At 42.1% G+C, this 22,458-nt stretch overlaps 1 protein-coding gene across 1 annotated transcript in view; it reads left to right on the top strand.

Annotated features, from left to right (window-relative positions):
• Nucleotides 1-1,782: 1,782 nt before the first annotated feature.
• tafa5l (TAFA chemokine like family member 5, like) overlaps nt 1,783-22,458 on the top strand; it is a 33,629-nt gene continuing 12,953 nt past the window's right edge. The window contains exons 1-2 of the mRNA XM_061074660.1: nt 1,783-1,879; nt 16,352-16,501. Of these exons, the coding sequence (XP_060930643.1) occupies nt 1,783-1,879; nt 16,352-16,501 (247 nt within the window). The remainder of the gene's footprint in view (nt 1,880-16,351; nt 16,502-22,458) is intronic.

Genomic DNA, 22,458 nt, shown 5'->3' with positions numbered 1-22,458 from the left:
AGCCATTCAGTGAGAGGCTGATGGCCCAGCAGCGCATTTAGGGAACTTCTCCATCTGCTAATAAAGTGCACATTTACTGGTCATGGAATGTGGTGTGTCTGTGTGTGTGTGTGTGTGTGTCTGTGTGTGTGTGTGTGTGTGTGTGTGAGTGTGTGTGTGTGTGTGTGTGTGTGTGTGTGTGTGTCTGTGTGTGTGTGTGTGTGTGTGTGTGTGTGTGTGTGTGTGTGTGTGTGTGTGTGTGTGTGTCTGTGTGTGTGTGTGTGTGTGTGTGTGTGTGTGTGTGTGTGAGAGACACCAGGGTGAGTTATAGTAATAGTCTCCGAGAGGCAAGGGAGACTTAAATGGTTCTCTTTCAGAAGAGGGACTGGCATCTGCAACGCTTTAGCTCTCTCTCTCCTTCTCTCTCTCCCTCCCTCCCTCTTTCTCCTACACCCACACAAACACAGTGTACATACACACAAAGTATGTGTCCCTGTGTGTGCACACTTGAGTCTTGATTTGATATCATGCAGTATATAATAATCTTACTTCTGCTATAAAGAGCTCTGAGGCGCTGCCCTCGGTATAACACCAGTCGTCTTAAAGGAGAAAACCTCCCACGTTTTCCCCCAGAATGCAAGTGTGCTGAATGACAACTGTATAGTCCCAGGACCGTGCAGGCCCTGAGGGGGGGCACTCCTGAAAGAGGGGTGTAGAGAGAGAAGTAACAGGTCAGGAGGTGGGTCTTCATGTGTATTAATAAGCAACATCATCATCTACAGATTGGGATTTATAGCCTGAGAGTTTTATTTTTTTACCACTTGGAGGAAGGAATTAGGACACTGTGTGTGTGAGAGAGAGAGGGAAAGAGAGAGAGACAGAGAGAGGCAGAGAGATAGGGAGAGAGAGAGAAGTCAAGGCAACTCAGGGTGCAGCAGCAGTATAGCAGCAGTGTTGCCTTCCATGGATTGAAGGGGGGGGGGTCCTCCTGTTCCACGTTGCCTGCTGCATGTAAATGGAACACACCGGGACAGAGTAACAAGACAATTCCTTCATCACCGAGGACTGGTCCCAGTGTCTCCATCAGAGGACTCGAACTGGTGAACAGTGCGCCCAACTCCTCCGCACCTTCCGGGTTTGGACGTGACACTTGTCGTGTGGCCACACATGACGCATCTGCGCCCATAGCTGTTTCTCAGTGTTTATTTATGGGCAGGTGAGGACACGTTGTCTGACAAGTTTCCCAGCTGCTCTCTCTCTCTGTGTGTCCGCCAGGCTGAACTTGCTCCTTCCGCTGTAGAGTCGCACGGAGCTGCAGAAGTTGTTCGGGAAGGAAAATACTGAAGATGAGAAGAGTGCGGAGCCCGGCGGAGGAGGAGAGGAGGGGGGTGCTGAGCGGCTGATTCCTCTCCCAGCATCATCCAGATCTCTCTCCCTGCGAGGATCCAAACTGCAGGCGGCTGCTCCTCACTCCTCCTCTGCATCTGCACACTTCCAGGGTTTCTGCAGGAGCCCGACGGAGGATCCTCAGCTCCCGGAGCCACAGCTGCGTAAACTTGGGTCTGGTGACAGTGAGCGCAGCCGCCCGGGTGGAGATGCGGCTCAACGAGGGCATCTGAGCAGCCAAAAAGGGGGGGGCATTACTATCAGTCCCTCTTTTATTATAACCTCAAAATGGATGCCGACAACAGGCTGCGGAGACGCCACTGGATTAGCCCCATTTGCGCTCATCTGCGTGACATCTAAACGGCACACACAGGCGGTCAAAGTTTGGATAACCGGAGAGAGGCTGCAAGGCGCAGGATGCCGGGTGGAGTGAAGACGCTCTCCGCAGGTGGAGGTGCGTCACTCTGCTGCCTGCTGCTCCTCTGGCTCATCTACTCCCACCTGCTCAGAGAGGGTAAGGGCAACTACAGCTGTTTATCACTTTGTTACAGGCACCATTGTCTCTGAGGGCTTGGTGGTGGGTCGAGCTGCACATGCTGGGATCCAGGGGAGAAAATCCACACAGATAGATAAAAGCGCCCTGCATGGACTACATGGATTATGTCTGGGCTCATAACTATGGTGACCTTGTCTTATAATATTTGAATAGCGATTATATGATACTGAATAGCCAGTATCATAGAATCTAACACTATACTTAAATAAATAAAGACAGCGTCGTTGTGACCATGTTTTCACAATAGTATTCCAATAGGACTGTCTCTAAAGTTAAATCAGTGTTTTCAGTAGCTGTTACCTTGTTGCAGCGACGTAGAACAGGATCTCTGCCACATCTATGGGGTCATAATTGTGCTTAAAGTGAAAAAGCAGTACACTTGACTTGTTATAATTCCTGGTGCAGACAGAAAAAAAAAGGCCTGACACCGGCCTGCAGAGCTTTATAATTTCACTCAGGTCGAGGCTATATCCATCCATGCCATGCTTTCCCCTTGAATAATATATTGACTGGTGCAATTACACCGTCACCCTGACACAGAATAGAAAGCAAAAGGATGTTTGCCTGCACTTCATTGGCTGCCGTCCATGACATAACAGTTTGGATCCCAGCCGTCAAAGAATACAGAGAAGAGGCTTAAAGCACTGGAACTTGTTGAGAGATGTTGAACACAAAGTTTGCAGATTAGATCTTTTAATCAAGCATTGGCCGGCAGTATAATTACAGTAGAGGGGGGGGATAGTGCCTACATCAATGTCTTTGGCAGCTCGCCGGGAACAAAAGTAGACACTGATGTGAAAAATGAACTGCCTTTGTGCTGATATGTGCTCCCAGTGCCTCTAATTTGCAGCGTTTTCTCCCAGAATGCCTCTGTCACCAGCAGCTTATTGCCACCCGTGATTCAATGGTGGATTGTTATTTGTCTTCCAAGCCTCTGCATATAATCGGAGGAGTCGCAGCATACCTTCCCCTTCCCCTCAGCCTTTTATTATTGACTCATTTCCAGCCGAAAAATGAACTCATTAGCGTGTTATTATGGAAAATCTCTCAATCAATCTCTCGTGAACTTTACCACCCTTGACATTGGGAGAGTAAATAGATCCTGCCGGGTTTGGCCTGATTGTTAAAACCTGTGGAGGATCTGAGCTTTGACATCATCTGTATGTTGCTCACTCCTCTTCTCAGCCCTCTCCTGAATTTTAAGGATAAAGTTATATTTTTAAATCCACAATTGCAATCTTCAAGTACGACTAAAATCCTCAATTGAAACCAGCTGCGTTCACCAGTCTGTTCTGGTGCAGAAATATTTCTGACCATCACTGATCTAAATCAGCTAAAGTATTCGACACATTCACCGCATTTTTGTTTATTTTGGACTGAACATCCCTAACAAAGACAAAGCACCCTTCACTTTCCATCAGCAGAGACCAGCTCTCCACCTCTATGACCCCCGAGGGCCCTGGAAGCAGCGTCAAGTGGGGGTGAAGCGGTGGGCACAGAGAGGTGAAGCCTTGTGGTGGCGAGTGGCTGCGTCGCCCCCCCCCCCCCCCCTCTCCACGGCTCATCTGTCATGGCAGCCAAGACAGGAAATCAAAGCGCAGCAGCCCTGTCCGTGCACGCCATTGGGCCAGCGCCCCACCACGATGAATGGCCTGTCAGCCGCTCTCGATGTTGCCAGTTTATTCAACAATAAATTTGGAAATGTCTGGATTTCCCCCCGCTGGAGCAGATTTGGGGTTCAGCAGTGAAGTAACAGAGCAGAGGCAACTTCTTTCTGCTTTGTCAACCAGAAACCAGAGGACACGGGCTGGTGTGGAGAGGTGGTGGGCTGTATTGTTTTTTACCCACATTTGTAAGGTTGAGGTGAAGTCAGTTAGCAATTCAAATTCAACACATTATATAAAACAATTCCTCAAATTGAGATAATGTGATATAATGAGGCCAAGGATTCTTGGAGCAATTCCTTCGATTTAGATTTTTCTTTTCTTTGATGCTCAGGCAAGAACACTTCGCTGTGGGTTCTGCATTCCAAGCAGCTTACACAACATCTTTTTTTGGAAGAAGTTTAAAGCTCTACTCAAACAATTCTTACATTAAAATGGAATGGAATTGTCATAAAAGGTTTGTGGTGATGAACACACAGAGAACTCAGCTTTTTAAGATTTTGTTGTGTTTCCACCATCATTTGAATAAGCAACAGGCAAATGTCAGACAGACAAACTTAGCAACTAGCCTGTGAATGAAATTGAACATCCAGAAGCTGAGAAACAAGATCTTTTTCCAGGTGTTTGTCGACTAAACAAGAGCTTGCAGTAGAGGAAACAACGACAAATTCATGGTAAAGAGATAGTCCACAGAGAAATAAATAGGGATGGGTTGTGTACAGTGTGTGCGTGCAAATGTGGAGGCAGGATATCTTTGAGATTCATTTTAATATCGTGGCTTACACAGTCCCCAGTTACTGCAATTGGATTGGATTTGGCTGCAAGCCCTCAAACTCCAGATGTGTTTTGTGGACTAAAACACTTCACCCACTCCCCATCTGCATAGTGGTTAGGAGATGAGTGAATTTTCATTTTTGGGTGAATTATCTACACATCACACATTCATATATGAAGGGACATTTTATAGAGCCGAAACTCAGGAGGATGTGAAAGCTGGAACCCCTCTAAATATAATTAAAGGTGGAGTGACTCTGGGGCGCCACAGTGCTTATTTTACTCCTTGCAGATAAATGAGCCTCATCCTGTTATAGCGTAACATAGCTAATGCTAATACATTAAAACAACCATTTGAATATTTGGTCAATTGTGTCTTACTACTTCCAAATGGCATTAAAAACACAGTTCATGCACCTTTGAGTTTCAGGTGTTTGTTTGTTTTCTCAGGTTTTATCTACCACTCAGCCCTTTCTCGGATTTGTACAAATAATCTAGAAAAGTCGAACATCACTTCCCGTGCAGCAAAAAAAAAACGTGATTAAAATGTGGGGAATTGCAAGTATTATTCAAACAACAATAAAAACCTTGTGACTTGAATATGAATGAAACTAAACGTTGTGTCATATTAGTGACAGGCAGTAATGACATGTTTACAGCACATGTCTTGGTCTGTGTCCCAGTGACATGCTTGAATAACCCAATCAGTGTCTCTGAACACAAACAACAATGTCCTGAAGCCGAGAGGCAGACACAACAATGTCTGTCCTGTCCTCCTGGACTGTGGCACAAGCTGTCGATGGGAATGACAGCACACATTTTATGAGAAATGTCTACAGGCTGTGTCACTAAATTTTGAGGTGACTCACTTTGGCTTTTACAGTCAGTACGTGGCTCCCCTGATGATGGACTCACACAGTCGGCCCACTCTCTGCATCTCCCCTACTCCAACATATCCCCTGACTTCTCCTGTCCAAATGCAATTCACAGAGTAAACTGATTTTATCTCTCTAAATTATCCTGGATGCTTTCACAGCTTTAACAAGTCAGATTCTGTGTCGGCGACAGGAAGTCTTCATGGGGTGCCAGAGTAATGAATTTAAAAATCTTTAGTTGGTATTCTCTTTTAACTCGAGGAGCAGCGGCTATCCATCCAAGCATTAAACTAATCAGAGTGGCAGAGAATTACAGACTTTTTGAAGTGAAAAATGTGATTTTCATTCCAGTCTTCTACAAGGCGGCATTACGCATGCAGAGGGACATCCGCTTTGATTATGACCTTGGCTGTAAATTGTAAGCAAATCATCGAGGCCTGCTTCTATAGGCGGCGTATCTGTAAAAGTGTGAGCATCTTTATGCAACAAAATGAGAAGAATTTTTACAGCTAAATCAATTTGGCAGATCACAAAGCTCATATCTCACAGCCCCCTGAATATGAATTCCTTCTCGCCGTCAGCTTTGACCTCCCTTGCGGTTGAGAGTAGTGCACCGCTGAGTTTATTTCTGCGTTGTTGTTTTCTCTGCAGAAAGCTCTGGGCTTGAAACTGTTCCATCATTGGCAGAGTGGTGTAAATGATTTGAGTTATGTTCCTTCAGTCTTGTCTCCTGTTCGGTTTTCTGCCTGATGTCATGATCATATTTTCTATGGGGCCAGTTCTTGAATATTAAAGCCACATTATGGCATCATGTGGGGACATAACGGTCTCCTGGAGCTCGCCATTGTCTTTGTGTCTGTATTAGAGCAGGGGGGCATCCTGGAGGGTTATCTGAGTGAAATGTGAAGTGACTCACCGTAGCTTTACAGTCCTCTCTGCATTACATTCAGCAGAGCTGTTTATTTTCGCAAGGCATATTGCATATTCTATCTTTGTGCCTCGAGCTTGTATTCATCCACAACCCATTTGTCTGAGTGTACTCTACATGTTAATATCTCTTCGGCCTGGATTGTGCTGCACCACTGCAACTGCAATCTATCAGGAGCCCCCATCATGTGTACTGTACGAGACATGTTGAAGGCCAGACCTGAATTACTGTGTCAGTCCTTGCAGGGGATGTATATGCATGGGGGAATATTTTCCATTTTTACGCTGCCCTTGGCAATGTCACACAATGGCGGCTTTGAAATGTTAGCCGGTGGTAACTGTACAAAAAAAGTGAACTGAGAAGTCCTGTAGGTCCTGTGCAGTGATGTTCAGAGCTATACTGCTCCTGCTTTCCAGTGAGAGAGGAAACAATCTCATGCTTGTGAATGCGGTTTCCACCCAAGGGAGTTTCATCCTACTGCTGCCACGAGAAGTTTCAATTTGTCGTTCCCTGTGGGTGGAGTAGTGTACACACCTGACATGAGGATTAAATTTGGACAAATAGAGCACATCTCTGGCATCTCAGCGGGTGGGGGTGCCATGCTTATGTCTCTTTCTCTGCTAACCCCACTGGGTGCTTGTGATGGCACGAAAATCAGGCTTGGTGCGGTTCTACAAATCCCCACATTTGGACACACAACACATATGAAAGGGCCTGTTTTTTGAGAGCAGAAACTCCAGCTAGCATTGTCAGGAGGATGTGAGAGCTGGAACTGCTCCTCAGTACAATTAGAGGTGGAGCAACTCTGGGGCACCACAGTGCTTATTTGACTCCTTGCAGATAAATGAGCCTCATCCTGTAATAGCGTAACATGGCCCTCATCTCCACAAGTCACCGCAGCTGCTCCCACACTTCCCTGAGCCATCGCTACGGATTCATTTCTCCAAGATTCAGATTAAACTGCATATTTAGGGACCATTACAGGTTCTCCAACTTCAGTAGAGAGTTGTTCTCGTGCATAAATATTGATCGGATCGCTCTAGAGTTTTCAAATGGTTAGTGCTGGTATTCCCTTTAAACCAAGCACATTAATATAAATCACATGATTCGCTCCACTGCTCTGCGTCTGCTCTCGTTAGCAGCAGCAGAGTCACGACGGTGTCAGGAAGCGTATAGCATCGGGTCGGTCAAACATCTGCCTCTCTCACCTGGTGTCCGATTACATGCTACCGACAGCGCCGTGCACGTCAAGTGGTGTTAAGGTAATGAGATGCACTTGGCCGCGGCTGCCTTGAGTAGCATATGCTCAGTCAAACCAGATTGCTGTCCGATGTCATCCCGTGTTGTTAGTAACAGGCGGAGCTGCGAGACCATGAGGGGAAACTAGCACTGCAGTTAACATTGTCTAACCAAGGTTCAGAATCACTTTGTTGGAGGGCGACAATCAGCAGCAAGAACAATTTAATTGAATAGTCTCCTGACATAATGGGGAACTATTTGGATGATTGAATAATTGTTGGAGGTAATTTTTGGAGCCAGAATGCTGAACATTCCTCTCCGATATTCTCTCCTGAATATCTTTTGGCTGTTGGAGGGTTGGTGAGGACAAAACAAGCAATTTGCTTTAATCGACTTAGGCTCTAGGAAAGTGTGATGGGCTTTCATCACAATTTTCCAACATTTCAAATTTGACCAAATGATGAGTTATCAAACGAGACATTTGTCAAGATTGTCTCATCACTGAGAATGAATACGACTTGACATGATTTCAGATACCAGGTGGAGCCCTGCTCACACAGAGTGGTCTGCAACTGAGGTGGGAGGCACTCAGGGAGACATGTCAGTCCCAGAGAGAGAAGAAAGGATATATTTCATTACACTGTTGGGTGTTATAATAAATGATGTTCACCAGCAGGCACCCGTTGTACTCATGTGTACCACTCAAGAGCTAATCTGCCTTTAGTGCTTGAATGAGGCCCAGTCTCTAGTTTCACTAATGTGAGAATAAGATGCTTTTCTTATTGGGAATCAAATATTTTTGCACTGTGGGACAGAGCAAACTGTTTTTCGTCATTTTATGAAAGTCGCTAATCACACCAAAGTTCAGTTAATGAGTTGTGGGAATCTTTATAATTTGTTAAGGTTTTGATATCCTGTTATAATGTACATTGTGAGTTAACGCTATATGAATAATAGGAATGAATACCAGCCACAGCCTTGTGTTAGGTCATCCATTAATTATAGGGTTTGTGTTTTGATATCAGCTCATCCTCAGCAACACATTAAGATGTAAATTGCGCCTTGCATGGCCATTGCTACACGAGTGTATTTGAGTGTTTTTAATCTTCCATAAAAGATCAGTTGAATTCACATCTGATTTGATTAATGTTAATATGATTGTCATGCTCCTCGTACCCGCTCTGTCTGCACTCGGCTGCTCCATTTTCATCCTTGAGAATGGCACTTCTATAACAAAAGGAACATACAATGCTATGGAGATAATCATCCTCACTTATTATTGCATGCCAGGGCTGTGATTTGAGTCTGATTGGCTCTTTCAGGGAAAACTGGTTAGATTCAGTGCCAGGGCATCAAAGCCGAGCCAGCACGGAAAGGTTCTGTGCTATAGCTGCGTCTTAATGTGGAATAATACCAAATACAATACATATTGTCATGAATAATTAACTGCACTAGCTTAACAAGAAGTGGAATTCTTCATAAATATGGATCAAAACTGCAGTTTGCAAAAGCACTCTTTGCAGTAAAGGATTGTAAAACCTAACTCACCATCTGTAGCTGCCCACAAGTAATTACAATCTATAAAGGAAGATTGTTTTAATATGGAAATGGAATCATTGTCATTGTTCATTCAGTGCAGCCTGTCATATCATTTTATGGCAAATTCCCTGAGGAGAAGCGTTTCTCACAGCCCCCAATCTGGTTTGAGTCATACGCGATTGCCTGTTAGATCTGATATAAGTATTTTATCAGTTAGAACAAACTATTGATGTACTTATCTGCACTGTCTTAATTAAAGAGACACACAAGTAGAAAGATAAACTAGAATGAACCCGGTGTCTGATTAATCAGGACAAACGACTAAAAACAACAGTAAATAGCTGGAATAGATTGATGTTTTCCAGTGAGATGATAATTGCTGCTTTTCATTCACTGGGTGTTGTTGGGGTCATCAAGTGTATTTTATCTATAGTTTAATAACCTCATCATGCCCACCAGTTCTTAGTCCTGCAATGACGCACATTGAGTCAGAAGGCATATTGTGAAAGTGATTGTGGACTGGTGGCAGCCTATATCAGGGTGAGATATGAAGATATATGTGCTCCTGTGCTTTGGCGATCTGCAGAGTGTCTGATCAAAGCTCTGATATGTACTGCACAGACACATTGCTCTAAGCTGTGTGTGCTTGAATGCCCGTGTGCGCATACCCGCTGCCACTTTGCACTGGTGCAGTGTTGTGATTCAGCGATAAGGTCATCAGGCTGCCTGTCAGCGCTGAGAGCCGGTCTCCACGCTGTGTATCGGCTTCCTGTTGCCCTCTAGATGTCGTATATGACAGGAGCCAGAGCCTGGACAGCAACGTGCCGCCATCCTTCACCGAGCAGGCTCCTCGCCGCCGCGGCTGTACGCGCACGTCATCATGTGAAATAGAGACGAGGCTAAGTGTCTTCACGGTGCTGAGTGACAGAAACCCTCTGTCATATGAATTGACTCCTGCGTGTGTGATAGAACGTTGGCCGTGGCTGAGGGCGCTTTGCAGAGCACCCCACCACCCACCCACACACTTCACAACTCCCCCACTTCAACTACCCCTCCGCCTTACTACTCTCTTCCTTTAGGCTTATTGCATGAAGCCCATTCATCTGTTCAGTGTTGAAACATGGCAGGGACAACTGATATCTGATGGCTCCTCTGTCCTCCAAGCGTCCACCAAGTACACAAGGACTTGCCTCAGCAAAAAGAGAGAGGAGGGTGGGCCGAGCGGTAATGGTGATGGTGGGTGGGGGAGAAGGATGGCCAGCCCGGCTGATGCTATGAAATGAAATGAGTATTGCAGGTCTTTGTAGAGGTGATTGTGTTTTATGGCTCCCGACGCTGGTCTAGGTAATAATTTGATGTAAAAATACACCTATCTTATCAGCCTAAATCACAAAGTGTGGCTTCCACTGAGAACAGAAACCCACCAATCTATTAACTGAGCTGCACATTTGTCCCATTAGCCTGGCAAGAGTTAGGTCTTGTGTGGTTATTAGTGAGCGGCCCATTGAACCTGGTGCACAGGGGCTGGGGTGCCACATGAACGCTCATGAGCAAGTGCTGATAATGACAGAGGGTTCATTCTCTGGAGAGAAGGAATAGGGTGAATCTGTTTAATCTGGGGATTACAGAAATCTGTCATTTCTGGCAATTTTGACTCCTGCGATTTACTCCAATATCGGTTTTACACATTACGGTAACTTATTATACCTTTCTGTAATCCTTAAAGATGTTTTCTAACCACACCTGAAGAAAGAATGGAGATATCATAAAAAACTAAATCACCTTGCTTAATGCATGTCTGGGTCAATATTAGCGATTTTTAAAGCATTATGACAAAATTACAGAAAGCTGAAGAAGAAGATGTATATTATTAAAAGAAATGTCATTAATTCATATTTACATGTAAAAGTCAAAATTTTCTTCATAAAGAACCCGAGTCCAAAAGAGGAAAAAAATCAATTACAAATTGATCAACAGCAAGCAAAGATAACAATAACAGATTATTGATTCTGTAATTTGCTATTCTATTGGGTTTACTCAGGGAACAAACAGTCCTTCCAGTTGAGATACTCATCATCATTGCTCACCCTATATTGTCAATGGCTGCAGACCACCTTCTGGGCTTTTTGGAGCATCTCTGTCCTAGAGAGCTAACTTTATATGTGCTAGTTAGTTAACCAGACAATCAGTTTATACAGACAGGGACAGACTGTAGTTTCCATTAACTCCTGTCTGACAACTGCATATCATATGCTACATCTCTTTAATTAATCTTTTTTCTTTTATTCAGGAAATCCCGAAATGTATAATTCCCCCATTTAGAAACTTAAATGACTGTCCCACCTTATCAATCATTTTTGATAAAGTGGCTAAAAACTAACTTAAAAACTAACACATTTTAAACAACTCAATGCATATTTTGTCGCTTGAATGGATCATAAACAACTGAATTTGATAACAATTAGGAACATTGTCTTATTTAAGACAGATTTATATCCTAAAAATTAATCTTGTCACAATCTCTTTTCACTGACCCTTCCAAGGGGGGGCTTTTGATTGACATTTGCCCCGCCCCTTTCTGTAGCATCAAACTCATGAAGTCATTTGATTTCAGTCACATGAAATCCATGCTAACCTATAGTAAAAGTCCTGTTGGCTAGATTTGGTTGGACCAGGAAATAAACAGACTTAAGCTTAGGTGTCCCACATAATCCAAATTCAACCTATGCTTTACAGACATACATCTTTTCCTCTGGGGTTCAGGAATATTGACTGAGCCATTAGTTTTCCAGATAATTCATCACAATCCAACTTCCTGGTTAAGGACAAATTTAGCCAATCTGCATTAATGTGGATATTTTGCAAAATGTTTGCCTCTCATCCACAAGCAAACTATGTTTTGAGTCACTAAACAGAGGTAAGTCCACTTTGAACTGAAGTTAAATTAGCAGGACCTTTAAGGAACTGTCAGGAGATTCGTGCTTACTCACTTTCTGACAGTTTCTGAGTTTAATGACAAGATTAGTAACTTCTTTCGAGTCTCTGCTGGTTGCCTGGCAACTACTCAGAGCTGCCAGGAAATAGTCTGGCACACAACTCCCTGTAAAATGGTGAATTGCATTTTATCCACTTTGGTTTCTAGACAGGAAACGTGTTAATTACTAAGCCTGAGAAGTGCTGATAGACCTCTGTTGTCTCGCGAAGTCTAAAATTGATCTCTAAATGCATGTTTAAGTGCGAAGAACTTTGATGTTTGCTTTTATTCTTTTCACAAACTTAATTGACATAATTTTTCACTGAAGGCAAAATGTAACATTTAAGCACGTTGATTAATACAGGCCTGTGTGTACCTTTTACCTCCCTCTAATTTTTAATGTGCCTAATTGGTGATTATTCTTAAATATTTTTTTATTTAATAAAATTACCATAAACTAATTGAAGGTTAATAAATGTATATTACTTAAAGGTTAAGTTTCATTCTCTAGATTTGGAAGAAATTGCAGCTAAGGGGTCCTAAATACATTTTTTTACCACAAAGCAGGTTAATCTGGCCTTGGTTAGGAAACAATGTGACCTTATGATGATTAAAATAAATAAAGGATATGTGGTCGCCTTGATCAGCACAAACGATCCCCTTCACATCTGTGACATGTCTCGTCCTGAAACTTTGTATAGTGAAGCTCAAAAGTCCGAGCAAACTGCTGTGCTAATTTTAAGAGTAATTTGTGTTAATCAACAGTCCTTTCAACCTTTGCCATTATTACCGTTATTTCATGCTGTAAGGCAGTTAGCGTCTCACTTAATGAACCTTCGAGGGTGTTGTGAGGCGACTGGGAGCAGCAGTATAAAGGAGTGATGGTTGGTGAATGCCAGGGATTGACCTTAAAGGAGCTGCAGCACCGACTCTCCTCTAATCTACCTCCCTGAGCTGATTTTATTTCACTGTCAGCCTGAAAGGCTTTCACTGGCAGCTCTCCATTCAATAAAGAGAAGAAGCAGCAAGAAACTGTGTTACTTTTTCCAGATCACTTCATAGGTGAGAGGAGTCCCAACAACGTTTGTTTTCTGTTTGACCTTTGCTACTCCACCTAGAGCTGATATGTTGTGATATTTAAATTAAATCTAAATCTAGTCAGACATAGGGCCTGATCTGCTAAAGGTTTGCATGTGTAAAAACATGTGCAAAATGGATTTCACCCAAACAAACTTGCAAGCTGATCTACTAACGGTGCACACTGAGGATTGCTTGCAGAATAACACACGCTGTCTAATGAATGCCTTAATGAATATACATTATTGGGCGTCTCTAGCTTGAAAATATTGCGGTTGCTGTGACTGCGTCTATATTTAGTAGGTTTGAAAGGTAGGTGCTTCTCTGCGCAGCGTTAGCACAGATGGCTGCAAAACGCCCACCAACTAATCAGGCAATCTGTTATAATGCACAGGCATTTCAGCACTTTTTATTTGGGATCATAGTAGATCAGGCCCATAATGTATTCACACGTGATAATAGTAAAAAGCTTTATTTCTATATAACTTTTCTTTACGAAGATACAAGTAGGATTTCACAGTAGGATAACCAAACAATAAACAACAATAAAATTAAATGAAAGAAAAAGATTAACTAATATTAAATGTAATCAATTAAAATTCTGCTTCGAGTTAACAATCAGGCTTCAGGAAGTATATGACCATTGTCAGCTGATCTAAGCTGTAGGATGTTGAAAGTCATGCAGAAACAAACAGGAAGCCAATGCAGCGAGACTAGAATGACTAGAGTTATGGTCATGTTTTCTTTAACCAGTAAAGATCATACAGCAGCAGCATTTTAAACCATTGAATGGTGATGCAGGAATGCTTGAGTTGTGGATGTTATGGAAATATGGTTGAAATCCCTCATGGACAACCATGTGGGAGTCTTATAGTGTTGCTGGTTATTGATTATGTTTGCTCATTTTACACTGCAAAAAAATGTCCTTAGATTTAAGTGAATAATGAATCATCTACATACATTCAAAACTTTGTTTTATCAAAGCAGAGACCACCTCAAGCAGTTCACTGTGACTAAAACCTGTTTATCTATACAACAAAAGACTGTCAATACTGAATGATTCCCTCAAACACACCAGGGAGTCCTGAATAAAAGGCAATTAAATGTTCCCTTGTGTTTCCAGATTTTTCCCCGAAACAAAAACTGTTACCTCAAAACAAAGAACTCAGTAAAATTGATAGCTGCAAAAGGCCACACAGAGTTTACATTTCATAAAAGCCAAACACGGACAACATGTTAGTTACAGCTCTTCCTTTGTTCGCCCGCAGCTGTTGACAAGTTTTATTCACAAATGTAAATTAGAGCCATGTTTTAGCTACATCTAGAGTTCTGACCTCAAAACCTTTCCCTTTGAAGTCTCTTCACCTGGACAAGGAGTACGTTCGAATACGAAGCTGCTTTCAAATAAGCCTCAAATGAGAATCTTTTCGGTGGGCAAATTACAAAGTAGAAAGTTGAAGGAAAAGTTTTTTGTCACTCCCCTGACATGAAAAAGTCAAGATGATGAAGAACATTTACTCTTAAATGGGGTTTTTTGTTTAATTTTGTTCTCTTTCAAGTATTCCATTTGCTGTAGAAACACCCTGGTGTGTTGTAGATTTTCTGCAGATTCTGTAATTAATTTATAGATCATATTCTGACAAACTCTAAACCCACAAACATGGTTAACCACAGGTTCCTGTCCAGGGACTTATCCATCAATTTGTAATGCCTGGAGAGCTCTGAAGTAATTCTCTGTGCATGGATAGAAGTTTAAAAATAGCGCACACACACACACAAACACACACACACACTGCAGAGATTTGGGAGCGAGGTAATCATCACTTTAAGACATTCTGTCCATTTGCCGTCTCAGTAGAGCTTCACGTGGCTTGAAAATGAGTCTTTAGTAGAAACACGGTGCCTGGCAGCCACTGCCATGTCAAACCAAGTCACGCAGCATTTTAGCCAGTAGTTACATAAATAATTCATGAGACAAATAAAACATCTAAACACCAAAGTTTCATTATTTTAAAATAGGCTTTTGTTGCCCCTGGAACTAATGTATAATTTAAACAAAGGACGTACTGATCACAAACAGCACCTCGGGATAGAAGATGTAAGTTGACGTATGGCTTTGATTTAACAACCTGTGACAAAATTATCGACGGAATATATTGTTAGATCTAAAAATGTTATTAAAATTTAATGATAACCCAAAATGAAATGATTGGCTGATGTACCTGTCTGTCACTAAGCAACCTGTCTGCCTACGTGCACCCAGCCAGCACTCTCACAGCACATGACTGGAGTCCACAGACGACGAGTCATTCATTGCTGAAGCTGAGACGATAGACAGAAGTTGGTGAGCGAGTCACGGAGAAGTCGGCTTCTTGTGGTGGTTAGTGCACGTTCATGTCTTTTGGGGGCGGAGCTTTGACATGACGGCAGATGGGAGTGGGTTGGATCTATCGATTGCATCTTTTCATAGTGAAGCCTGCTCCTGTTACCTTGTCCAGGATTACCAACCCTAACTTTAAATGAAAACCACAAGATTGGAGAAAAACGAAACTGAGAACTGTAGAATAATCCATGCTCAACTTCCAAACAACACTTGGTGGTGCTTTCTGGGGGACAACATTATTTGATGTAGCATGTAGCATTACGACAGTGACACTTTTAGAATAGACACAAAAACGACTTGCTTATGGTTATTTGACAACCAAGAACCAACACTAAAGGTCGATAGAATACAATAAACAAACTGTGGTCTTGTTTTGTTGAACTAACCATCCAAAGATACTGTGTGTATACTGTGCTGGAACGACGTCAGCCATCTGCCCAGGCCTCTTACAAACTGGAGTCTTTATTTGCAGGGTATAAGTGGTCCTGATCATGGACATGTAAAATCAGAGGTTGATTTAGTTTTAAGAATACTGAAACTGTTTAAATGTTATCCCTACAATCTTAGAGCAGTAAAATGGACAGTATATTGTTTAAGTACTTCCATATCTTGAAGCATGAAACTTGCATGCTTGTTAATTTGCAATTATGACTAACCAAATATAAAATGTCCCTTTAACAGATGCTGGGAAGAAGTTTTGTTTTCCACATGATCACTTGTGAGGCACTTTTATCACAGCAGCAGCCAGCCATGCTGTATTAAAACTGAAGAGGCAATCTAGCCCTGCTGCCTTTAAAACCCAGGCATCAGTTTCTCATTTTTCAATTTGAGACTCTAAATGAGAGTCATAAACTGCTCTGTGTCCAGGCTGCCTGTTGTTTGCACCTTCAAACACCAGTTGCTCCTGTGTAATATGTTTATCACAATCTCATTAAGCTGATGTGATGTGCTTTGTTCCTCGCTGCTGTGTGTTGCAGGCCAGTTGGCGGTGGGGACCTGTGAGATAGTGATGCTCAACAGAGACAGCAGCGTTCCCAGACGGACCATCGCCAGGCAGACGGCCCGCTGCGCCTGCCGGAGAGGCCAGATCGCCGGGACCACGAGGGCAAGGCCGGCTTGTGTAGACGGTAAGTTCAATGACCTCTGTCGCCCCAAGGAGAGCAGTTGTCCTGTTGAGGGCAGATTTTACACACTTAATTTAGAATGAGTTCAAGCCACTGGCCGATGGTTTGAGAAGTAAGTGAAACACTGCTTCTCAGAAAAGTGAATGTTTTTGTCCATTCACTGGGTGGAGAAAATGTGTGAATGTGAAGTAGGTTCACAACATTCTGTGGACACATACATGTTGAAGTAATCAAACGATGTTCATCAGAATATCAAGTGTTAAATGATGCCTCTTTGCTAGACAGCATTTAGATTGTCATCACAACTCCGGGGCACCACAGGGCTGTGTGACTTCACCGCTACTCTTTACACCAGTGTTAATTTCGTTGACAATAACGATAACGAAAAATATTCGTTAACGCCCCTTTTCCCATGACTAAGACGAGACGAAGACAAAACGAAAACGGATCTTTGCAAATAAAAACTATGACGAAATCTATTTTAATTTTCGTTAACGAGACGAGACGAAACGAAAATGTTGGCGGTTGACTAAGTCACAACAATTTTTAAAAACATAATCGTATCAGGCCGTCATGAAGTACCCGGAGCGGCGAGTGTGTGTGTCTGTGTGTGTGTGCGTGTGTGTGCTCCCAGATAGCGCTCCGGTCCCGCGGCTCCGCCCCCTGCCGCCGCGCACTCGTTCAGAGAGAAACAGTGAGATAAGATCTCGTTCACGTGAAGCAGGCCGGTCACTGACTCACCGGCTGCTTCTTAACTATGGAAACAGTGAAAACACAGAGTTTCTCTGGTCTCAGCTGCTCTGAGATCAGCGCCGCAGCTTCTGGATCAGAGCAGAGGCTGCAGTTGGTTTCTACAGAGCTGCAGTTTCTGTGTCTTCCTCCAGTCTGATCTGCTTTCACTTTTTGTTTTCACATTTCGCCAACTAAAATATATAGGCTGCAGCTATATGTTTTTATTTATTTCAAAATAGGGTACTTCTTATTTCATACATTTCCCACAAATATGGGGATGACTCAAATAACCCTACATAGTTCTGAGTTTAATTTATTTCAAAGTAGGCCTACACTTGCCTGTGTATTTTCTTCTCTTCTCTTCTCTTCATAAGCATTTGGTGTTTCCCTTTGTTGTAACAGGTAAAAATAAATAAAATGTCAACAGTTTTCTTTATTGTTGTTCTATAATTTCATAAATGCAATAATCTACAGATTAGTATAGTATAACTTTATATCAAGTTTTATCAGCTTTGTTATCAAATGTGTTTTGTGGCTCCAGACAAATTTTATTTGGGGGAAGAGGGGGCAAAATGGCTCTTTTGATAGTAAAGGTTGCCGACCCCTGCTATAGACCTATAGGAAGGATATCTAATGGACAACCTACGTACTGCAAGCTAGACTAGTACGCAGTTGTAGACACAACACAGGGGGTCCCTGGACCTGAGAAGGGAAGATAAGGAGTTTAATGTGGCTATTAAATGTGACTAAAACTAGACTAAAATGTTCTGAGTTTTCGTCGACGAAAACTAGACTAAAACTAAGAAGGATAAAAATGACTAAATGTGACTAAAACTAATATGCATTTTCGTCTAAAGACTAAGACTAAGACTAAATCAAAAATAGCTGCCAAAATTAACACTGCTTCACCCTATACACAGATGACTTCATTTATATTGAAGTTTTCAGATGATACTGTACTGTTGTCTTTGTTTGGACCTGAAGATGACCCAATAATTAATCAGTAGTGTGCAGATAGATTAGTGGATTGTTGTGAAAAGAACTCACTAATTAACTCAGAGAAGACAAAAGGAAAAAGGTTGGGTCTTCAAGTGAACTTATATCCTCCACCAGTTACCGTCCACAGCTCAGAGATAAAACAAGTTTCTTCCAACAAATATTTGGGGCTCTATATGTGGACGATGCTTTAACATGGAGTGCACTACATAACATGCATACAGCGCTCTCTAGGTCATTCAGAGCAAAGAAACACATTATCTTATTATTTTGTCCAGCCTATTATCCAGAGATTTCTGGAATCAGTGCATGGCTCAGTTGTCTTTCTGTCTGGCTCACAAGACTGTTGCATATATCTGCTCAAAGATTTTGGGTCAACAGCTTGATTCAAGCTTTCAAGCAGTAGCCACTAAAAGCCCACAGGCTCGACTGGACACACTGAAGAACTCTTTTGTTCCTCAGTCTTTCAAATTGTTAAATCAGAGTTTGAGCTCATTTTTTCTTTGAATTACTTCTAAATTTGCACAGTTGTTGACTGGGATGCAAACATTAACAGATTTTGGTGATTATGAAAACATTATCCTAAGACTGTGACAAGGGAAAGTCAACACATCTGGCACAAGCCCTGATTAGATTTTATGGTCAAGGCCCAAAAGGCTCTTATTTTAAATACATGTTTGACCAAACCTAAAAAATGAAACCTCAGTTAATGCAGTGTTTCCCACAGAATTAAATCTATGGTGATAATGGGAGTGTTCATGCACGCTACATGAAGGTCACTCGTGGCAGGTACACAGATTAAAGACAAGTTTCTGCTTGAGAGAAAGAACTGATGCCACAACTGCAGCTGAAACTATGAGGTCTGACTGTGCAATGGGCTGGATCAACATTATGGAACATAGCACAAGTAGCTCAAAGTCATGCGAGCAAGCATGCAGCAAATAGCGCGGTAAGTAGCACTTACATTAGCACACACTCAGTTAGAGGTCTTTTATGGTATCATGGGAAGTACAAAAAAATGGTGGGCCGGCACAGGCTTTATAATTAATGGTCTGGTTGTTTGTAAATCAATATATCTAAGTGAATACAATAATGAAATGGTGATGTTTTATATCCAAAAGGTTGAAGGTCAAATTTCACTGTGACTGTGAAAAAACAGTCACAGTCTGGCCATTATTCATGAACTGTAGTTTTACTATAAAACTGGACGTTTATTTGTTGAAATTATAAACATTGCTGAACCCATCACAGCCACCTCTGTCTCCGCTGCAGTGACCATAGATCATAAACAACCTTCTGGATCAGAGGCCTTTAATGAGTGTCTGTGCTAGACCACTTTATAGCATAGCTGTGTTGTGTTTAAACTACAAGCACTCTCTGTTTCTTTGAGATTGGTAAACTGAGCAGTGGAGTGTGTGAAAGATAACAATCAAACAACCAAGCTAGCAAAGTCACCAATGTGACATTTGTAACCAATTACAGCCAACACTGTCAATAAGGTAATTGCAGTGTTATTTAAAAGCTTTTCATAAAATGAAATAACAACAATCGTATTTAAGCTCAGTAATTTTTTAACATATCTTATTACAGATGAACGTATCTAAGAGGACATTCATGTTACACACTACAGAGCAGTCCTGAGATAAAAACTAATGCAACACATAATGAACAATACTGTATTCTACAGCAGTGACTAAAAATACATTAAACACACAGTGATAATGGTAAGTAATAGAACGTGAAACCATTAACTACGCTTCAACAGAATCCAAGGGCCCTTTCTCCTGCTCGAAATTTTGACATAACAGGAACATCATTAAAAATCCTAACAGCACTTTAAAACACTTTCTCTGATCCATTGTGTCCCAGCATGCACTATAACAGGGCGCTACAACTGGAACACCTAAATGTAGTTGTTATTGTTCAGCTGGAAAATTACAAAATATCACAAGTTACAATACTCATATTTTACTTCTTATCTGGTGTAGCACGACGGGTGGGGAATTAGTATAACTATTTCATACATTGGCATTAAAGATTCAGTGGGTTGAATTTACAGGCATCTCTCCGCTGCCTCTCGCCTTCCAGGCAGGAAAACATTCGGTGGCCTTCAGGTGCCTCCATCTGGAGCCAGTGTTTTGATTGTCCATTCTGGACTCCTGAAGAATCCTCATGACAGACTCTGTGGAAGTCGACCTGCTCATTAGAAAAAAGGTTTCATTATCATAGTTTGATAATTGAAAAGTGATTATACACTGAAAACACAATTTTTAACATTATATTCAATTGCTGCAGATACGTCTCCCTACAGTCTGGACCGTGGACAGTTTGCCAGCATGTCTGAGAGAAAACAACCATTAACCCACACATTCACACGTCTAACCCCGGTCTGCATGTTGTTGGTCTGTGGGAGGAAGCCAGAGTACCCAGGGAAAACCCACACAGACACGACGAGGACATGCAAAGAACATCAACTTTACAGTCCAGTAATTGTTTAGTTTGATGGAAAGGTTTAAGCTAACACATAACACTTAAGAGCTATTATTTGCAGGACTGTAACTGCAGGAGGACGAGACTTCTCCTCTTTCTAATGCAAAAAAGTTTGTTTCAGTTTTAATTAAGGTTACTCTCTGGATTATTTCTATGTTGAGCTGTAAGTGCACATAATGCATTTAAGTCAGAAAATACCATTATTGATACAGACCAATTTGAATCCTTAGATTTTTTTATAGGAGGTACTTAGGCCTCTGATCACAAACAAAATACCAATATGTCCACACAGGTCAGAAAAAAACATAATGTGAAACTCTTCTATTCTACAGCAGCAACAGTGCACCTGAGCAAACCCCCAAAAATACAATGGAACAGAATGTATTGGCCTCTTCCTCTCTCCATTCAAAGCAACTGCCATTGTGAGGTGGTTGTTCAACCAACCAATCAATAATCACCCTGCGTGTCAGCCTTATTGGTGCCTTGTAGACCGTTTAACTCTCAACTACGTGACTGATCGTCTGCCTCTGGCCTTTCTCTTGTCTGCCTCTGTGAGATCAGCCAATCACTATGTGCATCCTTCCTTTTCTTCAGTGTGTATCATGTTGAACTCTCTTAAAATCACTTAAGGCCACTTGTGGCGAATGCAGTGTTTATCCACTTTATATGGTTTTATACTTTGGAGTTTCTCTCTGTGCGTTATTGGACCGTGTCTGGAGGAGGATTATAAGACGGATGAAAAGACCGGGGGGTGGACAAGGTCCATCTGAAATGCTGATTGGATCTCACAAATATCACAATCCCATGCATCGGATGCACCATTAGTTCCATCATGCAATGACTCATGTTGGTCTTAATCTAATCGGCCCGACACAAGGCTGCAGTCCCAGCGCCTGTGTCACACTTCCCACGCTGTTCTTATCCAGCTCTCCCTCTCTGCAGAAGCCTCTCAACACATGCTAATTAACTTACAGAGGACTATGATTACAGCAGCAGGAAATTGATTATTACTGGCTTCCCGCCGCACCACACCCTACACTCCATTAATACCCAGCGCATTAATGGTGGAACCTGTTGCTAATTTACAGGCTCTCCGCTGACAGCTGAGATGGTATCCATCATCGCCTGGCTTTAAAGTGGGATTTCTGCATATTGCATGAGAATGCAATTGGTCTAATGCTGCCACCGCACAGATATCCTCTCTGACCTTTGGTTCAGAGTACATCCAGTTATGTTTGCCTTTCATGTGAATTCCCATAAATGTCCCTTTGCCCCTCTAAGCACATAAACCAATTTACTGACTTATAAGTGTGTTTATTTGTATCCCTCACAATCGCTAAATTTTATTTCAGCGTGTTGTCATTAACACAACAAGGTCTCGCTGCCCTCTGGGTCAGTCTAATTTAAGTCTCTCAGCAGCAGCAGCAGGAGTAGATTTCCGAGATGTGGTGATAGAACAGTGAACCTCAGTGAAAGTGGAATCATCAGTGAGTGAGTAAGAAGAGGGCTTAGAGCTCCATCCGATCGTTCCTCTCCTTTCAGCCATGTTGAGTTTAGAGACATCAATGTAACCTATAGGTTTGGGTAATGTTTGGGATATTTGTAGATATCTGTGCTGTATTTATACTTTTAAAATGGTAACTGTGCCAGAACTGATGTTTTTCTTAAAATTAATTAATTATTAAGAGCTTTTCTTTTTATTCATGATGCAAATTTCAAGTTGAGATTTAACATTTTAGTTG

The sequence above is a fragment of the Limanda limanda genome, chromosome 7 (genome assembly GCF_963576545.1).
Source record: "Limanda limanda chromosome 7, fLimLim1.1, whole genome shotgun sequence".
NCBI classification, from domain to species: domain Eukaryota; kingdom Metazoa; phylum Chordata; class Actinopteri; order Pleuronectiformes; family Pleuronectidae; genus Limanda; species Limanda limanda.
This window is presented reverse-complemented; position numbering and strand designations above follow the sequence as displayed.